Raw genomic sequence first — 17,894 nt, forward strand, 5'->3', positions numbered from 1 at the left:
GGCGGGTCGGCTCACCTGCGGCTGGGTTGCCCATAGCCCGGGGTGCCGCGGGTTTGCTGCAAAGGACGAAAGCCACTCAGTGGCGCAGCTGGCTGCAGGAGTCTCCAGACGCCGGGCGGCCTCCCCAGCAGAGGCGGTGACCGCGAAAGTTCCCTCCGTCCGCGCCTCCAGTGCCTGGGGACGTCGGGGATGATCCCACCCCGGAGACTGCGGGGCTGGGGGAGGGGGGCAAGGGTAGCGCCAGGGCCGGCAAGTCAGCCCCCCGCAGCCGGTGCTCCACGGGGGCCATCGGAGTTTCCTAACGTTGCCCTGATCGTGCCGCTGGTCCCCCCACCCCCGCCTTCAGAGGTTCCCCACTGCCCTGCAGCAAGTGTCGCCTCCTCAACCTTCCCAGCACGTGGTGGTGACAGTGATGACTTTCGACTCCAGCATTAGGCAGGCTGTGAGCCAAGGAAGCCAAGACGGAGTCGGCTGGGTACCCCTGAACCCCCGGTGCCTGGCACAAAGAAGGCAAATGCTGATCGATTCTAATTGTGTATTTCCCCAAGGCATCAAGACTATCTCTGGATGGAGCTCCTAATGCACTGTGAGCCCCACATGAATATTTGATGAGGTATGAAGCCAGAGAGACTACAGTAACACGCAGACAGCAGGCAAAGTCGCTGTTTATGTAACTTCAGAAGCACTAACCCATCTCAGGAGGGGTTACAGGCAGCTTCTGCTGTGGGGGCGCGGGGGTGCACGGGGCCTGGGACCTCCTGAGCTCTGTGACCTGGACAGACTGAAGCTGATGAAGGGACATGAGAGGAACTTACGCAGGAGCTTAAAACCGGGAGGACCCTGCTCCTGCTCACAGTGAGCCGAGCGGGGTTAGGAGCCAGGCTCCGGGCTGAGAGAGTGGGCAAGCCTTGCCTCTGCTGAGTGACCTCTGGCAGTTATGTGATTCCTCTGCATTTCCTTTCTTCCCAAATGGGGCAATGCTATAAGTTTTTTATTTATTTTTTAAGATTTTTATTTATTTATTTGACAGAGAGAGAGACAGCGAGAGAGAGAACACAAGCAGGGGGAGAAGGAGGGAGAAGCAGGCTTCCTGCGGAGCAGGGAGCCCGATGCGGGACTCGATTCCAGGATCCTGGGATCATGACCTGAGCCGAAGGCAGACGCTTAACGACTGAGCCACCCAGGCACCCCTGCTATGACTTTTTAATATATTTTATTTTATTATTATTTTTAAAGATTTTATTTATTTATTTGAGAGAGAGAATGAGATAGAGAGAGCATGAGAAGGGGGAGGGTCAGAGGGAGAGGCAGACTCCCTGCTGAGCAGGGAGCCCGATGCGGGACTCGATCCAGGGACTCCAGGATCATGACCCGAGCTGAAGGCAGTCGCTTAACCAACTGAGCCACCCAGGCTCCCCCTGCTATGACTTTTTAAAATGAACATTTGTTAAGTGGAGCTCGGGGTGCTGAAAGGCAAGCGGAGTTTCAGTCAGACCACAGAGATATTGCAATAGAGACGTTTATTACGCACAGGTCCGGCCTTGAGGGGCCACACAGGGAGGTCAAGGCAGAGTGCAGACAGAGAGGCAGGACCGGGGGCTCATGCCTTTGTTAGGGTCTGCGGGTGGGGTGGTTTGGGCGTCCTGGGCTAGGGCCAGATTGGGCAACTCAGCCCAAAAGAGCAGGGCTTAGATAAGCTGCTTTTATGCCAGAAAGTCCACCATGGGGTTGGTGCAGGGCCTGGCCCAGAGGAGGTACCTGTTCTGTGTTCTCTTCCATTCTGTATGTGTCTCTTTGACATCCATTCCTCATAGGCCCAATTTTATTAACTCACTTTTATTTATTTATTTGTTTGTTTGATGCTGTGGCATCTGGGGCCTTCCAGGCTCCCCGGGGAGAGACTGCCCTTGCAAGGCTAACCAGTTCTCAGAGACAGAACCTGTTAACCAGCCAGTCCCCAACCACTTCTTTTATTTATTTATTTACTTACTTACTTACTTATTTGATAGAGAGAGACACAGCGAGAGAGGGAACACAAGCAGGGGGAGTGGGAGAGGGAGAAGCAGGCTTCCCGCGGAGCAGGGAGCCCGATGCGGGACTCGATCCCAGGACCCCTGGGATCATGACCTGAGCCAAAGGCAGACGCTAAACGACTGAGCCACCCAGGTGCCCCTCCCCAACCACTTTTTGTCTGACTCTCACAGACTCCCACCAAGCCCCAGGCCTAGACCCTTCCTCCCCACTGTCCCATCCTACCCTTTGGAGGGCTGACTCTTACCAGCATCCCTCCCCAGCTGGACTGGGCGAGGCCAGTCTAGGTCCTCGGTGGCCTGGGCATTTCTCCTGGGAGGCCCCAGGCACAGCTGCAGTTAAGCCATGGCTTCTGCAATCTCCTGCATGATGCTTGTCTGGAGAGCAGAAGCCCCATGAAGGCAGGCCCCTGCTGGCTTGCTGGGCTGAGCCTCTGCTCCACATGGTAAACATTTGTTGTTGCTGAATGGGGCACAGAGCTGAGCAGCCGCTGGGTTTCTCAGAAGCAAGTGAGGCAGGACTGGTAAAAGTGAACAGTGACAACCCTCTGGGATCCTCTGCTCCTGTCCTCACCATCCCCCACCCCCTGCTCTCCAAGGCTGCCCTCCGTCCCCACCCCCTTCGCCAGCCCCAATCACCTGCAAAAGTGTCGTTCATTCCAGGTACGTCTTTAAGCTTTTATTGAACACAGGCTGGTACTCAGCACTTGAAGAGCTGACCAAGTGTCTTTTTTTTTTTTAAAGATTCATTTATTTGAGAGAACGAGCACGAGCTGGGGGAGGGGCAGAGGGAGAGGGAGAATCCTCAAGTAGAGGATGAGCGGGCATCACGGGGACAGGTGATGTCCTCAGGTGTCACTACTGATGTTAATCTTGATCACCTGGCTACGGGGGGTGTCTGCTAGGGTTCCCACTGTAAACTTACTGTCCTTCCCTTTGTACTTGGAAAGTATGCTGAAGGAGGTACTTCGAGACTATCCAAGCATCGTTTCTGCTTAAACAACTTTCATCTGCTAGGCTTAGCATCTGTTGGTGGGTCTTGCCTGTGGCAATGATTACTATGAGGTTCTAATGGTGATTTTCTATTTCCCTCATTCCTTCTGCTATTTGTTGAGATTCTGCTGCGAAGAGAGCGCTGTCTTTTCTCTCCCAATTATTTATTCAGTTATTTATATCAGCATGGGCTTATGGATATTTATTTTATTCTTGGGCTATATCATGATGGGATTATTTTGTTATCCAGGTTATTCCAATTTTGGCCATAGGGACCAATTTTATGTTTGTTCCTGTATCTTTTTTTTTAAAAGCACTTCATCACCTGGTATTACAGCATGCTCTAGGCTCACCTTATGTTTTCCCTGCCACTGCCTTGGAATCCAGCACTTCCCCAAGGGTTCCTGGTTTCTTTTATTGGAGACTGGGATTTAGAAACTGAGATTTGGGTCCAGGTATAGTAAGGACTGCTTTTTATATGCATCAGTCTTTACGTGTAGTGTAAGGTCTGCTTTTTCTCTGCGTAGACCCCTATTTTCCTTCCCATCTTTTGTGCGGTTACTATACTGTTGTACAGTTTACTTTGTTTTTTAAAGTAGACTCCATGCCAAGCATGGAGCTTGAACTCACAACCCTGAGATCAAGACCTGAGCTGAGATCACGAGTCGGGTGCTTAACCGAGCCACACAGGCGCCCCATACAATTTACCTTTAAATGTACTAGAAACATTTAGTACATTGCCTTTTTTTTTTGCCTTAGTTTGTCAGTTACCTTTTAGCACAATTAAAACTAAAGACATTTTTTACTGTACTCTGAGTTTTCCATTTCTATACTTCGTGTGGATCCATGTTTCAGTCTGACATCTTAGTTCTTCTCCCTGAATCAATTCCCTCACTGTTTATTTCTGATGTCAGCTTTTGAATTCTCAAGGGTGTTTTTGTTTTGTTTAATGAATGTTCTTTTTTATAGTGTCTTGTTCTTGTTTCATGGATGTCTTCCGGAATCTCTGAGGATCCTGAAGAGAGGTTTTAAAAGTTTTCTTCTCTCTGCATGCTCTGTTTACTCATTTCTTTTTTTTTTTTTTTAAAGATTTTATTTATTTATTTGACAGAGAGAAACACAGCGAGAGAGGGAACACAAGCAGAGGGAGTAGGAGAGGGAGAAGCAGGCTCTCCGCTGAGCAGGGAGCCCGATGCGGGGCTCCATCCCAGGACCCTGAGTTCATGACCTGAGCCGAAGGCAGACACTTAACGACTGAGCCACCCAGGCGCCCCCTCATCATTTCTTCCATGTGTTTAATCTGTGCCTCTCTCACGTGACCTGTTTTCTTCAGATCTACAGTGGGGGGCCCTCGCCTGATGAAATCTAAGAGCAGGGGACTAGCCGGATGGTTGGAAATTCTGAGTGTGTGGGACGTTTGCTAGGCCGAGTATTTTCATGCAGGAAACCCTGGTATTTCTGTATCTTTTCTCTTGGGCTGGTCATCGTCCCAGGAGAGGATTCTGCTACTCCTTGCCAGGAGGGTGAAAGCCTATCCGCTAGCTTTCTCTGAGCCAGCAATAACCACAGCAATTGTTCAGAACTTAGACCAACAAAATATTTTTTTCAGGCGGAGTGTTTTGTCCCTGACATAGTTTAGAATCACTGTCGGTGGTGATGAAAAGCAGGACAACTTCTAGTCACTTTCAGCGTCTTTAAATCCTCTTCCAACGAGGCACCCCCTGTGGCCGGCGCCCACCACGGCTTCCTCTCCCGTCCACATCTGGATGTACAGCTCAAGCCCTGCCCGCCAGGACCGCCACCCCACCACGGCGCACCCCCAGCCCCCAGGGCTGCGCGCGCCCCCGAGCCTACCAGGCGCTCTTCTCTGGTCCCCGGGGACCTCCCTTCCGCTCTGGGGAGCTCGGCTAGGAATTTACAAAGACCTCTGGCCGCTCGGTGTAGCCCCTCTAGCCTTATCTAGGTGTTCGCACGGGGCCCTGCTCCAGGTTCCCCGGTCCGGCAAGCTTCACGGAGCAGACACGCACACGTTTTAAAAACTCAGATTTCACGTGAAACTCTTCCTTTCTGGCCTTTCTTGCTGCAGAAAATGGAAAGGCCGGTCGGGCAGCCGCGATTCCCCGGGCTCGTGGGCCACGCCGGTGTCGCCGTGCGCTCTCGGGTCCCCCGGCCTCCGGCGCTCGCGGCGGGGGAGGGGCGCCCGCGAGGGACCCCGGCCCCTCCCCCCACCCCCACCCCCTGCTCGGCGCGCGCGGGGCCACCTGCTGGTGCAGCGGCGGGCCATCAAGGCGGTCAATCATTAACCCGCCGCGCAGCCGCCACCAGGAAACCCGAGCCCGCGGCGCCAGGCGAGCCCGGCCCGACGGCGGCGGGAGGCGGGGCGCGGGCAGCGGACGGCGTGCGCCATGGACGCAGGTGAGGGCTCCCGGGGGTCCCGGCGCCGCGGCGGGGGGCGGGCCCGGGAGCTCCTCCCGCGGGGACCAACTTGGCCCTGGGACCCCGTCCTCCAGAACCCGGAACGCCAGGAGGATGCTATGGAAAGTTCTGGCAACTTAGGCGGCGCTCCTCTCCAGCTCCCTGGGCGCCCCTGCGGGAGGGGAGGGGGAAGGGCGGGCAGCAGGTGCCCCGCGCCGGGCCACTTGGGGGGCGTTTTCCCGTCTTCTCCCCCACGCCCCGTCCTCCACCTGGTGACTTTGCCCGCCCCTCCGGCCACGCAGAAGTTCTTAGAGCGAGGGCAGGGGCCCTGGCAGGGGGTGGGCTGGGCTGGGCTGGGGGTGGAGGACCGAGACGGGGTCGGGGAGGGAGCCGCGGCGGGAAGAGACCGCACGGAGGCCGGCGCGATGGAACGGGGTGCGGGGACGGAGCAGAGAGATGGGCAGCAAGGGCGGGGCCGAGAGAGGCTCGTTCCGGGAGCTTCGACGGCCCCCCCCACCCGGGACCGGGCCCTGTGCTCGGGAGCCCCAGGCTGGCGGGGCGGGGGGCCGAGGTGGGGGATGCGTCCGGAGCTTCGGGTGGGGGGGGGGGGCTTGCGCCCGGCGCCGCCCGCCCTCCGCCCCCCTCGCGGCTGGAATGTCCGCGGAGGCTCGGGTGTCGAGAACCCGAGAACCCGAGGCCGCGGGCCCAGCAGCCCCGCCAGCAAATTTATTTACTCAGCAGCCCTATCTCCGCGCCATCGGGCCAGGTATTTGCCCCGGGAAGCTGCGGTTTTTGTTATGATAATTGGGGCTGTGCCGGGCCGGCCTCTGCGAGGGACCAGCCTCTGTGAGGGACCGGCCTCTGGAGCGCATCTGCATCTGGCGGGGCCCCCGGGGAGCGGCCGTCGGCCTCCCTTCGCGCACCTGTGAAATGGGGCAGGTGTCCCTGACCATGACCTGAGACACTAGAAGAGAGCGGGCCAGAGCTTCACGGTTCTTATGTGGAAGTGATTGTTACTCTTTCCATTTCACAGATGAGGCGTCTGAGGTATGGAGCGCGCGTCAGGGCCCTCAGCTGGTGCAGCCAGACTTCACGCGTTTGCTGGGCCCCGTCCGCGTTCATGCGGATGGACTGTCGGGGGGACGGGGTGCAGGGCCCGGCACCTCATAGATGCTCAGTCATGGTCGCTGCAGTTCATGGTCTTGCCATTATCCTTCACCTGGATGTGTTACCTGCACAGCTTCATGCGCTCGGCAGCCCCCGGGCGCCTGAACCTGCTGAAATCGTGATCTTTTCATAGGGTTTGTGTACAGAACTGCGTTTCCGAGCCCACGGCACTGGTCCGTGGTAGGTGCTCCACAAGAGCGGGCGGGATTGAATGGCTGGCTGGGTGCTCGGTGTATCACCTACGCAGAAGGCCGTTTGGGGGCTCCGTGTGGAGGGGTGGCGGCTTTGAGTAAGAAGCAGCCTCCCCGGCAGACAGCAGACAGGACTTCCCTCCATCCCCCAGTGTTGTAGGCTTGGTTGTTGAAGAACCCCAGCCCTTGGGCAGGCAGTGAGGTTGGGGCCCTGGAGTTCTCAAGAGCGTCTCCCGAGGCCTCTACAGGGACTGGGGTCTGACTGGTGTCTGTCGTCCTCTTCCAGTCTCTTCCTAACCTCAGGTCACAGTAGCCAGTGTTAGGAGCACTTTACCCCCCTTTAATCCCAACGGCAACCCCAGAAGTTGGTGGTGTCCCCATTTTAAGGGTGAGGAAACTGAGAGGCACAGGGAGGTGAAGGGGCCCAGGCGGCATGGTCCCTGGGCTCCAGCTCTTGAGTGGCACCAGCCCGGAGGAGATGAGGGGGGTCTGCTGTGCCTGTCACTCCCCATGTTGCTCTTCCCGCCGCCCCTCTGCACACTGTCAGGCCAGCGCACCTCCTCAGTCCTGCCTGGGTTTGGCCACTTGCCCACGTCCCTCCCTTCTGCTCAGGCCACTGTCACCTGTCCCTCTGTCCCCACTGCTTCCTTCCTGCTCGCGTTCCGGCCACTTCCTGCACTCAGCTCTGGCTGCCAGAGGAAACCTCCTCTCTCAGTTCTCCGTTGGCTTATGCTGTGTAACAAACTAGCCCAAACTGAGTGGCTTCACACAACAAGCGTGTAGTGTTTCTCAAACTGCTACAAATATTTGTGTGTGTGTGTGTGTTTAAATCTTCTTGGCCATTTACATGTATTTATTTTTTTAAAGATTTTATCTTATTTTTTTAAAGATATTATTTATTTGACATAGAGTGAGAGAGAGACCAGAGGGGGAGCAGCAGAGGGAGAGGGAGAAGCAGACTCCCCACTGAGCAGGGAGCCCGATGTGGGGCTCGATCCCAGGACCCTGGGGTCATGACCTGAGCCGAGGACGGCAGACACTTAATCCACTGAGCCATCCAGGCGCCCCTGCTACAGATATTTGTGAACAGGTCTTTACGTGGTCCTATAATTTTCTCTCGGGTCCATGCCTATGAGTGGGGTAGCTGGATCCTACGGCAGGTGTATGCTTAACTTTTAAAAGGAACAGTTGACGTGTTTCCCAACTGTTTCACTGTTTTCCTTTCTCACCTGCTGTGCCTGAGAGCTGGGGTGTTGGGGTCAGGGTTGTCGGTGGTGGTTAATCCCAGCCCCCCCCTAATGGGTGTGTAGTGATACCTCTTGGTTTTAGTTGGCATTTGTGATTTTGATGGCGTTTCTGGCGACTACTGACACCGAACATCTTTTTTATGTGCTCATCGATCATTTGAATATCCTCTTTGGTGGAGTGTTCACAAATCTTTCATCCATTTTCTCATTGGGATGTTTGACCTGCTGAATTGTGGGAGTTTTTTTATGCATTGTTGATACAACTCCTTTGCCTGATACATGTGTTATGAATATTTTTCTCCCATTCTGTGATTTGCCTGTGTATGTTCTTACTGATGGTTTTCTTTTTTTTAAATATTGGCTTTAAAAAAAAGTCCCAGTGTTGTTAACAGTGTTATTAGTTTCAGGTGTACAATATAGTGATTCAGTAATTCCATAATTAGTGCTCATCAAGATGTGTCCTCTTAATCCCCACCACCTATTTCACCCATTTCCCCCCCTCCACCTCCCCTCTGCTGACCATCTGTTTGTTCTCTACAGTTAATACTCTGCGTTTTGGGTTGTCTCCCTCTCTCTCTTTTCCCCCTTTGCTCATCTCTTTTGTTTCTTAAATTCCACATATGAGTGAAATCATAGGGTATTTGTCTTTCTCTGATTTATTTTGCTTAGCATTATACTCTCTAGCTCTATCCATGTCATTGCAAATGGCAAGATTTCATTCTTTTTTCTTTTTTTTAAAATTTCATACCTATTTAAGAGTAGAGTGAGAACACGAGCAGGACTGAGGGGCAGAGGGAGAAGCAGACTCCCCCATTCCCCACCCCCCACAGGGAGCCCACTGCGGGGCTCCATCTCAGGATCCCAAGATCATAACCTGAGCCAAAGGCAGACACCCAACTCACTGAGCCACCCAGGGGCCCTGATTTCATTCTTTTCATAGCTGAATAATATTCTCTCTCTGTACCACCTTTTCTTTATCCATTCGTCTACTGATGGACACTTGGACTGCTTCCATGTCTTGACTATTGTGAATAATGCTGCAGGTAACCCTTTGAATTAGATATCCTTTGAATGTATCCCTTTGAATTAGTGTTTTTGTAATCTTTGGGTAAATACCCAGTAGTGGAATTACTGGATCATAAGGTAGTTCTGTTTTCTTTCTTCTTCTTTTTTTTAAATTTAAGTAGGCTCCATGCTGGGAGAGGGAGCTTGAACAGGGGACTTGAACTCACGATCCTGGGATCAAGACGTGAGCTGAGATCAAGTCAGATGCTTAACCAACTGAGCCACCCAGGTGTCCCTGTGTTTACTTTTTTGAGGAACCTCCATACTGTCTCCCACAGTGGCTGCACCAGTTTGCATTCCCACCAATAGTGCAAGAGGGTTCTTTTTCCTCTACATCCTTGCCAACCCCTGTTGTTTCTTGTGGTGTTGATTGACTGATGTGATATCTCATTGTGTTGTTTTTTTTTTAAAGATTTTATTTATTTATTTGACAGGCACACAGTGAGAGAGGGAACACAAGCAGGGGGAGTGGGAGAGGGAGAAGCAGGCTTCCCGTGGAGCAGGGAGCCCGATGTGGGGCTCAATCCCAGGACCCCGGGACCATGACCTGAGCCGAAGGCAGACTCTTATTGACTGAGCCACCCAGGCACCCCTCATTGTGGTTTTGATTTGCATTTCCCTGATGATGAATGATGATGAGCATCTTTTCGTGTGTCCATTGGTCATCCGTATGTCTTTGGAGAAATGTCTAAAAATGGGCAGAAGACATGGATAATGATTGTTTTTTGCGTGTGTTGAGTTGTGTAAGTTCTTTATGTATTTTGGATACTAATCCTTTATCATGTGTGTCATTTGCACATATCTTCCATTCGGTAGGTTTTCTTTCAGTTTTGTTGGTGGTTTCCTTTGCTGTGCAGCTTAGTGATGTCTTCTGAAAAGTTTTTTTTGTTGTTTTTAATTTTGAAGTCCAGTTTACAAATTTTTTCTCTTATGGATCATACTTTTGGTGTCATATATAAGAAATCTTTATCCATCCTAAGATCCCACAGATCTTCTATGTTTAATCTAGGAGTTTTATAGTTTCAGGTATTACATTTAGGTTTATGATCCCTTCAGAATTATTTCCTGTGGATGTTGTGAGGAAGAGTCAATATTCACTTTTTTCCATGCAGGTAATCAGTTGATCCTATTTCAGTTATTAAAAAGGCTTTTCTTCAGGGCGCCTGGGTGACTCAGTCATTGGGCGTCTGCCTTCAGCTCAGGTCATGATCCCAGGGTCCTGGGATCGAGCCCCACATCGGGCCCCCTGCTCTGCGGGAAGCCTGCTTCTTCCTCTCCCACTCCCCCTGCTGGTGTTCCCTCTCTCACTGTGTCTCTCTCTGTCAAATAAATAAATAAAATCTTAAAAAAAAAAAAAAGGCTTTTTTTCCTTCACTGAATTGCCTTAGAAACTTCGGCAAAAATCAACTGACCGTGTGTGTGTGTGTGTATGTGTGTGTGTGTGTGTGTGTGCACGTGCGCTTCATTGACGTGTGTGTCTATCATTTCATTTGTAATGAACCATCTGGTTTATCTTGGATTTACAGTAAGTCTTGAAATCAGGTAGATTCTTCCAATTTTGTCCTCCTTTTGAAAATTGTTTTGGTGATTCTAGGTGCTTTCTATTTTTGTAAAAATTTTAAAATGAGCTTGTCACTTTCTGTATCTTAAAAAAAACCCTGCTGGATGGGGCACCTGGGTGGCTCAATCGGTTGAGCGACGTTCTCTTGGTTTTTGGCGTGGGTCATGGTCTCGGAGTTGTGGGATCAAGCCCTGCATTGGGCTCCACACTTGTCGAGGAGTCCACTTGGGATTCTCTCTCTCCTTTTCCTTCTGCCCCTAGCCCCACTCTCTCTCTTTCTCTCAAAAAAAAAAAAAAAAAAAAATCTTAGAGAAAAAAGACTGCTGGAATTTTGATTGTGATTGCAATGAATCTATAGATGAATGTGGAGAAAATTGTTAACAGTTTGAGTGTTCTGAACAATGAACATGGTATATACCTTTCCATTTATTTGGGACTTCCTTAATTTATCAGTGGTGCTTTGTAATTTTCAGTGTAGATGTTTTGGAATTCATTGGTTCAATTTATTCTTAGTTATTTTCCAGTTATGTTGGTGCTACTGTGACCTGGATTTTAGTTTTAATTTGTTTTCCAGTTTGCTAGTAGTGCATAAGAACATAATTGATTCTGTATATTAGCCTTGTGAACTTTGACTGTATTAAATCCATTTATTCATTTTAGGAATTGGTGTGGATTTCCTGGATTCTCTATATAAAAAGCAAATCATCTGCAAACAAGGAGAGTTTTACTCCTTTTGCAGTCTGTGATTTTTATTTCTTGTGCCTTATTGATACGGTGAAGACCATCAGAATAGTGTTAAGTAGAAGTGGTGAACGTGGACATCCTTACTTTGTTTCTGATCCTGGGGAGAAAAGGGAAGCAATTTGGTCTTTTACCATTAAGAGTGTGGTTAGCTGTAGGCTTTTCACAGATGCCCTTTATCAATCTGAGGATACTCTCTACTATTATTAGTTTGTTAAAAGGTTGTTTGTTAACCATTAATGGGTGTTGGATTTTGTCATGTTTTCTCTACATCCTTTGAAATGATAATATGGTTTTTCTCCTTTATTCTGTTAATATGGTGAATTATATTGCTTTTTTTGAATGTTGAACCAACCTTGAATAATCCTGTTTGATGGTGAGGTATTTTTATGTATTGTTGGATTTAATTTGCTATTATTTTATTAAGGATTTTTTTTGTGCTTATATTCATGAGGGATATTGGTCTATAACTTTCCTACTTTGGCTTTTGGTGTCAGGTTTATGCTGGCTTCATCAGATGAGTTGGGCAGTGATCTTACCTCCTCTATTAAAAAAAAACCTGTGTAATGTTAGTGTTATTTTCTTCTTTGAGTGTTTGATAGACTTTAACAGTGAAACCATCTGGGCATAGAACTTTTCTGTTTTTGATAACAAATTTAATTTCTTTAATAGATATACAATTATTCAGGTTTCCTGTTTCTTGGGTCAATTTTGGAGAGCTGGAAAGAGAAATGTCTTTCACCTATGTTGTCAGATTTGTTGGCATAACGTTGTTCATAGTATTCCCTTAATTTTCTTTTAATGTCTGTAGGATCTGTGATGATAACCCCTTTTTCATTCCTGACATGGTTATTTGTGTGTGTGTGTGTGTGTTTAAAGATTTTATTTATTTGACAGAGACACAGTGAGAGAGGGAACACAAGCAGGGGGTCGGGAGAGGGAGAAGCAGACTTCCCACAGAGCAGGGAGCCCAATGTGGGGCTCGATCCCAGGACCCTGGGATCATGACCTGAGCCGAACGCAAATACTTAACTGACTGACCTTAACTGACTGAGCCACCCAGGCATCCCTGGGTTTTTTGTTTGTTTGATGTTGTTGTTTAATTCTAGTGATTATAATGGGTGTGAGGCGGATGGGTGGTTTTAAGCTGTGTTTGTGGTTACTTTGTTTTGTTAGATGATGACAGAAAACTAATACATACCTTTATTCCTCAAGCACATTTTCTTTAGGTCTCAGTTTCTGGGTTGACCATTCTTTCGGCACTGTAAGATCCCGATCTATTGTCTTCTGACCTAGCTGTCTATCGAATGTTTATGGAAGTTCAAGTTATTTCAATAGAGGTCTTGCATTTTCTTCTGCCTTCTTCTGTTTTCAAGACTTTAGTACTATTATTGGTTTTGAGAAGTTATAGGAAGATGCATTTAGTTTCCCCCAGAGTCCCTGCTTTGGATTTTCCAAGTTTTATGCATCTGTAAATTGGTCTTTGACCAAATTTGTGAAGTTTGGATCTGTTAGTACTTCAAATATATTTTCCCCCCAAGTCTCTCCTGGGACTTCACTGACCCATCCATTTAGACCTTCTTGTGTTACCACACAGGTCGCTGAGGTTTGGTTCTTTTCCTTTTTCCTCCTTTACTTTTCTTCTTTCTGTTCTTCTGATGGGTGTGTTGCACCTTCAGAGACTCGTTTTTACCCCCGTCCCCTGCCTTCTGCTATGGAGGGCAACCGATGAATTTTTAATTTGACATTATATGCCTTAGTTGAGAATTTCTATTTGGTTCCTTTTTAAAGAATTGTTTCTATTCTCTGTTGAGAACTTATTTCAGGCATATTTCTATCTATCTCCCGGAGCACAGTCGTGACGGCAGCTCTGCAGGTAGGTAGTCCCCGCAAGTCGGTCCCCTCGGGCGCGCCTCTGCTTGTCCGGCTCCTCCCGAGAGGACCGGGCACATCTTCCTGGTTCTTTGTGTGGCATGTTATCTTGTACCGTGTCCCAGACCTTGTGACTATTAGGTTGTGTAGATTCTTAGCCCCGTTAGAATTCCCAGGGAGATGTTGATTTGTTGGGTTTTAGCTGGCAGTCAGCCGTGGCTCTCAGATCCCGAGTTCTGTGGCCCCTTCGTGAGTGGGGCGTCCAGCTGTGGTCCAGTTTTCTCTTTCTTTTTTTTTCCTTTTTTCTTCTTCTTTTTTCCTTTTCCTCCCCTCCCTTGCCCTCCCCTCCCTTCCCCTCTTTTCTTCTTTATGGGGTGCCTGGGTGGCTCAGTCATTAAGCATCTGCCTTCAGCTCAGGTCATGGTCCCGGGGTCCTGGGATCGAGCCCCGCATTCGGGCTCCCTGCTCAGTGGGGAGCCTGCTTCTCCCTCTCCCACTCCCCCTGCTTGTGCTCGCTTGCTCTTTCTGTCAGATAAACATTTTATTTATTTATTAGAGCGAGCATGCATGGGGGGAGGGGGAGAGGGAGAGAGACCATCTTAAGCAGACTTGACGCTGAGTGAGGAGCACGTTGTGGGGCTCCATTTCCCGACCCTGAGATCATGACCTGAGCTGAAACCAAGAGTCGCACGCCTGACTGACTGCACCACCCAGGCGCCCCTTGGTGGTTCTATTTTTAATTCTTTCAGGAGGCTCTACTGTTTCCCCTCGTGGCTGCACCAGTTTGCATTCCCAGCAGCTGTGCACAAGGGTTCCTTTTTCTCGACATCCTCGCCAACACTTGTCATTTCTTGGTTTTGATGCTAGCCACCCTGATAGGGGTGAGGTGATGTCTCCTTGCAGTTTCCTGGTGATGACTGATGTTGAGCATCTTTCCATGCACCTGTTGGCCATCTGTATGTCTTGTTTGGAGAAATGTCTATTCAGGTCTTCTGCCTATTTTTTACTTGGATGGTATGGGGTTTTTGTTTTTGCTATTAAGTTGTATGAATTCTTTGCATATTTTGGATATTAGCCTGTTATCAGATACATGATTTGCAAATATTTTCTCCCATTCAGTATGTCGCCTTTTCATTTTGTCAATGGTTTCTTTGTGCAGAAGCCTTTTAGTTTGATATAGTCCCACTTGCTTATTTTTACTTTTCTTGCTTTCATTTTGCTTTTGGTGTCAAATCCAAAAAATCATCACTAAGACTGATGTCTGGAAGCTTTCTGCCTATGTTTTCCTCCAGAAACTTTATGGTTTCAGGTCTTAAATTCAAGTCTTCAGTCCATTTTGAGTTAATTTTTCTGTATGGTGTAAGAAAGTGGTCCAGTTTCATTCTTTTGCATGTGGCTGTTTTCCCAACACCATTTATTGAAGAGACTCTCATTTCTCCATTGTCTGCTCTTGGCTCCTCTGCCGTAAATTAATTGACCATATATACATGGGTTTATTTCTGGGCTCTCTGTTTCATTGATCTATGTGTCTGGTTTATTTTTTATTTTATTTTTTTCAAATTTCATTTAAATTCTAGTTAACATACAGTGCAATATTGGTTTCAGGAGTAGACTTCAGTGATTCATCACTTACATACAACACCCAGTGCTCATCACAACTGCCCCCCTTAATACCCATCACTTATTTAATCCATTGCCCTGCCCACCTCCCCTCCAGCGACCCTTGGTTTGCTCTCTAGAGTCAAGAGTCTTTTTTTTTTTTTAAGATTTTTTTTAAATCTTTTTTTTTTTAAAGATTTTTTATTTATTTATCTGAGAGAGAGAATGGGAGACAGAGAGCATGAGAGGGGGAGGATCAGAGGGAGAAGCAGACTCCCCGCTGAGCAGGGAGCCCGATGCAGGACTCAATCCCGGGACTCCAGGATCATGACCTGAGCCGAAGGCAGTTGCTTAACCAACTGAGCCACCCAGGCGCCCCTTTTTTTTTAAGATTTTATTTATTTATTTATTTGAGAGCAGGAGAGAGCCTGTGGAGCAGGGGGGAGGGGCAGAGGGGGAGGGAGAGGAAGAGGGAAAGAATCCCAAGCAGTCTCAGCGCTGAGTGTGGAGCCCAAGGTGGGGCTCAATCCCACGACCCTGAGATCACGACCTGAGCTGAAACCAAGAGTTGGACTCTTAACCGACTGAGCCACCCAGGCGCCCCTAGTCCAGAGTCTCTGATGGTTTGTTTCTCTCTTTTTTTTCCTTCCCACATATTTATCTGTTTAGTTTCTTAAATTCCACATATGAGTGAGATCATAAGGTATTTGTCTTTCTCTACCTATTTTGTTTAGCATAATACATTCTAGCTCCAACTACATTGTTGCAAGATTTCATTTTTTGATGGCTGAGTTATATTCTAGTGTGTGTGTGTATGTATATATATATATGATATATATATATATCATATATATATCACATCTTCTTTATCCATTCATCTGTTGATGGACATTTGGGCTCTTTCCATAGTTTGGCTATTGTGGACATTGCTACTTTGAACATTGGGTGTATGTGCCCCTTCAAATCTGTATTCTTATATCCTTTGGGTAAATACCTAGTTGTGCAATTGCTGGATTGTAGTGTATCTCTATTTTTAACTTCTTGAGGAACCTCCATACTGTTTTCTAGAGTGGCTGCACCAGCTTGCATTCCCACCAACAGTGCAAGAGGGTTCCCCTTTCTCTGCATCCTCGCCAACACCTGTTGTTTCCTGTGTGTCTTTTTTTTTTTTTTTAACAATCTCTTTGTGATACAGTGTGAAATCAGGGAGTGTGATGCCTTCAGCTTTGTTCTTTCTTGAGATTGCTTTGGCTATTCAGGGTCTTTTGTGGTTCCATACAAATTTTAGCATCATTTGTTACATTTCTGTGGAAAATGCCATTGGGATTTTTTAAAAAAGATTTATTTATTTGAGAGAGCACAAGCAGGGGGAGTAGCAGAGGGAGAGGGAGAAGCAGACTCCCCGCTGAGCAGGGAGCCCGATGTGGGACTCGATCCCAGGACCCTGGGATCATGACCTGAGCTGAAGGCAGAGGCTTAACCGCCTGAGCCACCCAGGGCCCTTCCACTGGGATTTTGATAGGGATTGCACTGAACCTGTACGTTACTTTGGGTGATATGAACATTTTAACAGTGTTCTTCCAATCCATGAGCATGGGATGTCTTTCCATTTATTTGTGTCTTCTTCATTTTCTTTCATTAATGTTGTCTTCTCATTTTTGGTATACAGGTCTTTTACCTTCATGGTTAAATTTATTCCTGGGTGGGGGGCGCCTGGGTGGCTCAGTTGGTTAAGCGTCCGACTCTTGATTTCAGCTCTGGTCATGATCTCAGGGTTGTGAGATCAAGCCCTGTGTCGGGTTCACTCATGTGGTGGGCATGGAGCCTGCTTTAATTTCTCTCACTCCCCCTCTCTCTGTCCCTTCCCACCCCTTAAAACAATTTATTCCTAGGGGCATCTCGCTGGCTCAATCAGTGGAGCATGTGACTCTTGATCTTGGGGTTGTGAGTTCGAGCCTCATGTTGAGGGTAGAGTTTATTTTAAAAGAAGGATAAATTTATTCCTAGGTATTTTATTCTTTTTCCTTTGTGTGTATGTGTGTGTGTTTTATTCTTTTTGGTGCAATTGTAAATGGGTTGTTTTCTTTCTTTCTTTCTTTCTTTTTTTTTTTTTTAAGATTTTATTTTTAAGTAATCTCTACACCTAAAGTGGGGCTCGAACCTATAACTCTGAGGTCAAGAGTCACATGCTCCACCAGCTGAGCCAGCCAGATGCCCCTAAATGTGTTATTTTATTTATTTTCTTTTTTAAAAAATGTTATTTTCTTAATGTCTTTTTCTGATAGTTCATTGCTAGTGGATAGAAATGCAATAGATTTTGTGTATTGATTTTGTATCCTGCAGCTTCACTGAATTCATTCATTAGTTCTAAGTTTTCTGGGGAGGCTTTTAGGGTTTTCTATATATGATATCGTCTCATCTGCAAATAATGAGTTTTATTTCTTCCTTTTCAATGTGGATGCCTTCTGTTTCTTTTTGGTGCCTAATTGCTGTGGCTAGGACTTCCAGTACTATGTTGAGTAACAGTGGTGAGAGTGGGCATCCTCGACTTGTTCCTGATCTTGGAGGAAAAGCTTTCAGCTTCTCACCAGTGAGAATGATCCTAGGTGTGGACTTGTCATATATGGTGGCCTTTCTTATATTGAGGTGTGTTCCCTCTATACCCACTTCATTGAAGAGTTTTTATCATAAATCGATGTTGACTTTTGTCACTTTTTCTGCATCTATTGGGATGATCCTGTGATTTTTTCCTTCATTTTGTTAATGTAGTGAGTGTATCACATTTGTGTGTGTGTTGAACGCTCCCTGGAATCCCATTCCACTTGGGTCATAGTGCATAATCCTTTTAATGTATTGTTGAATTTGGTTTGCTATCGTTTATTGAGGATGTTTGCATTTGTGTGAATCAGGGCCACTGGCCTGTGATTTTCTTTTTTCTTAAGATTTTATTTATTTGACAGAGAGCGAGCACACACATGCAGGGGGAGAAGCAGGCAGAGGAAGCAGGCTCCCC

General features: G+C 47.9%; 1 protein-coding gene across 1 annotated transcript in view; it reads left to right on the forward strand.

Annotated features, from left to right (window-relative positions):
* Positions 1 to 5,404: 5,404 nt before the first annotated feature.
* PRRT1B (proline rich transmembrane protein 1B) overlaps positions 5,405 to 17,894 on the forward strand; it is a 20,860-nt gene continuing 8,370 nt past the window's right edge. The window contains exon 1 of the mRNA XM_081803815.1: positions 5,405 to 5,438. Coding sequence (XP_081659941.1) covers positions 5,429 to 5,438 — 10 coding nt within the window. The 5' untranslated portion in view covers positions 5,405 to 5,428. The remainder of the gene's footprint in view (positions 5,439 to 17,894) is intronic.

This window comes from Leptonychotes weddellii, chromosome 14, assembly GCF_054177405.1.
Source record: "Leptonychotes weddellii isolate Sample4059 chromosome 14, ASM5417740v2, whole genome shotgun sequence".
Lineage (NCBI taxonomy): Eukaryota > Metazoa > Chordata > Mammalia > Carnivora > Phocidae > Leptonychotes > Leptonychotes weddellii.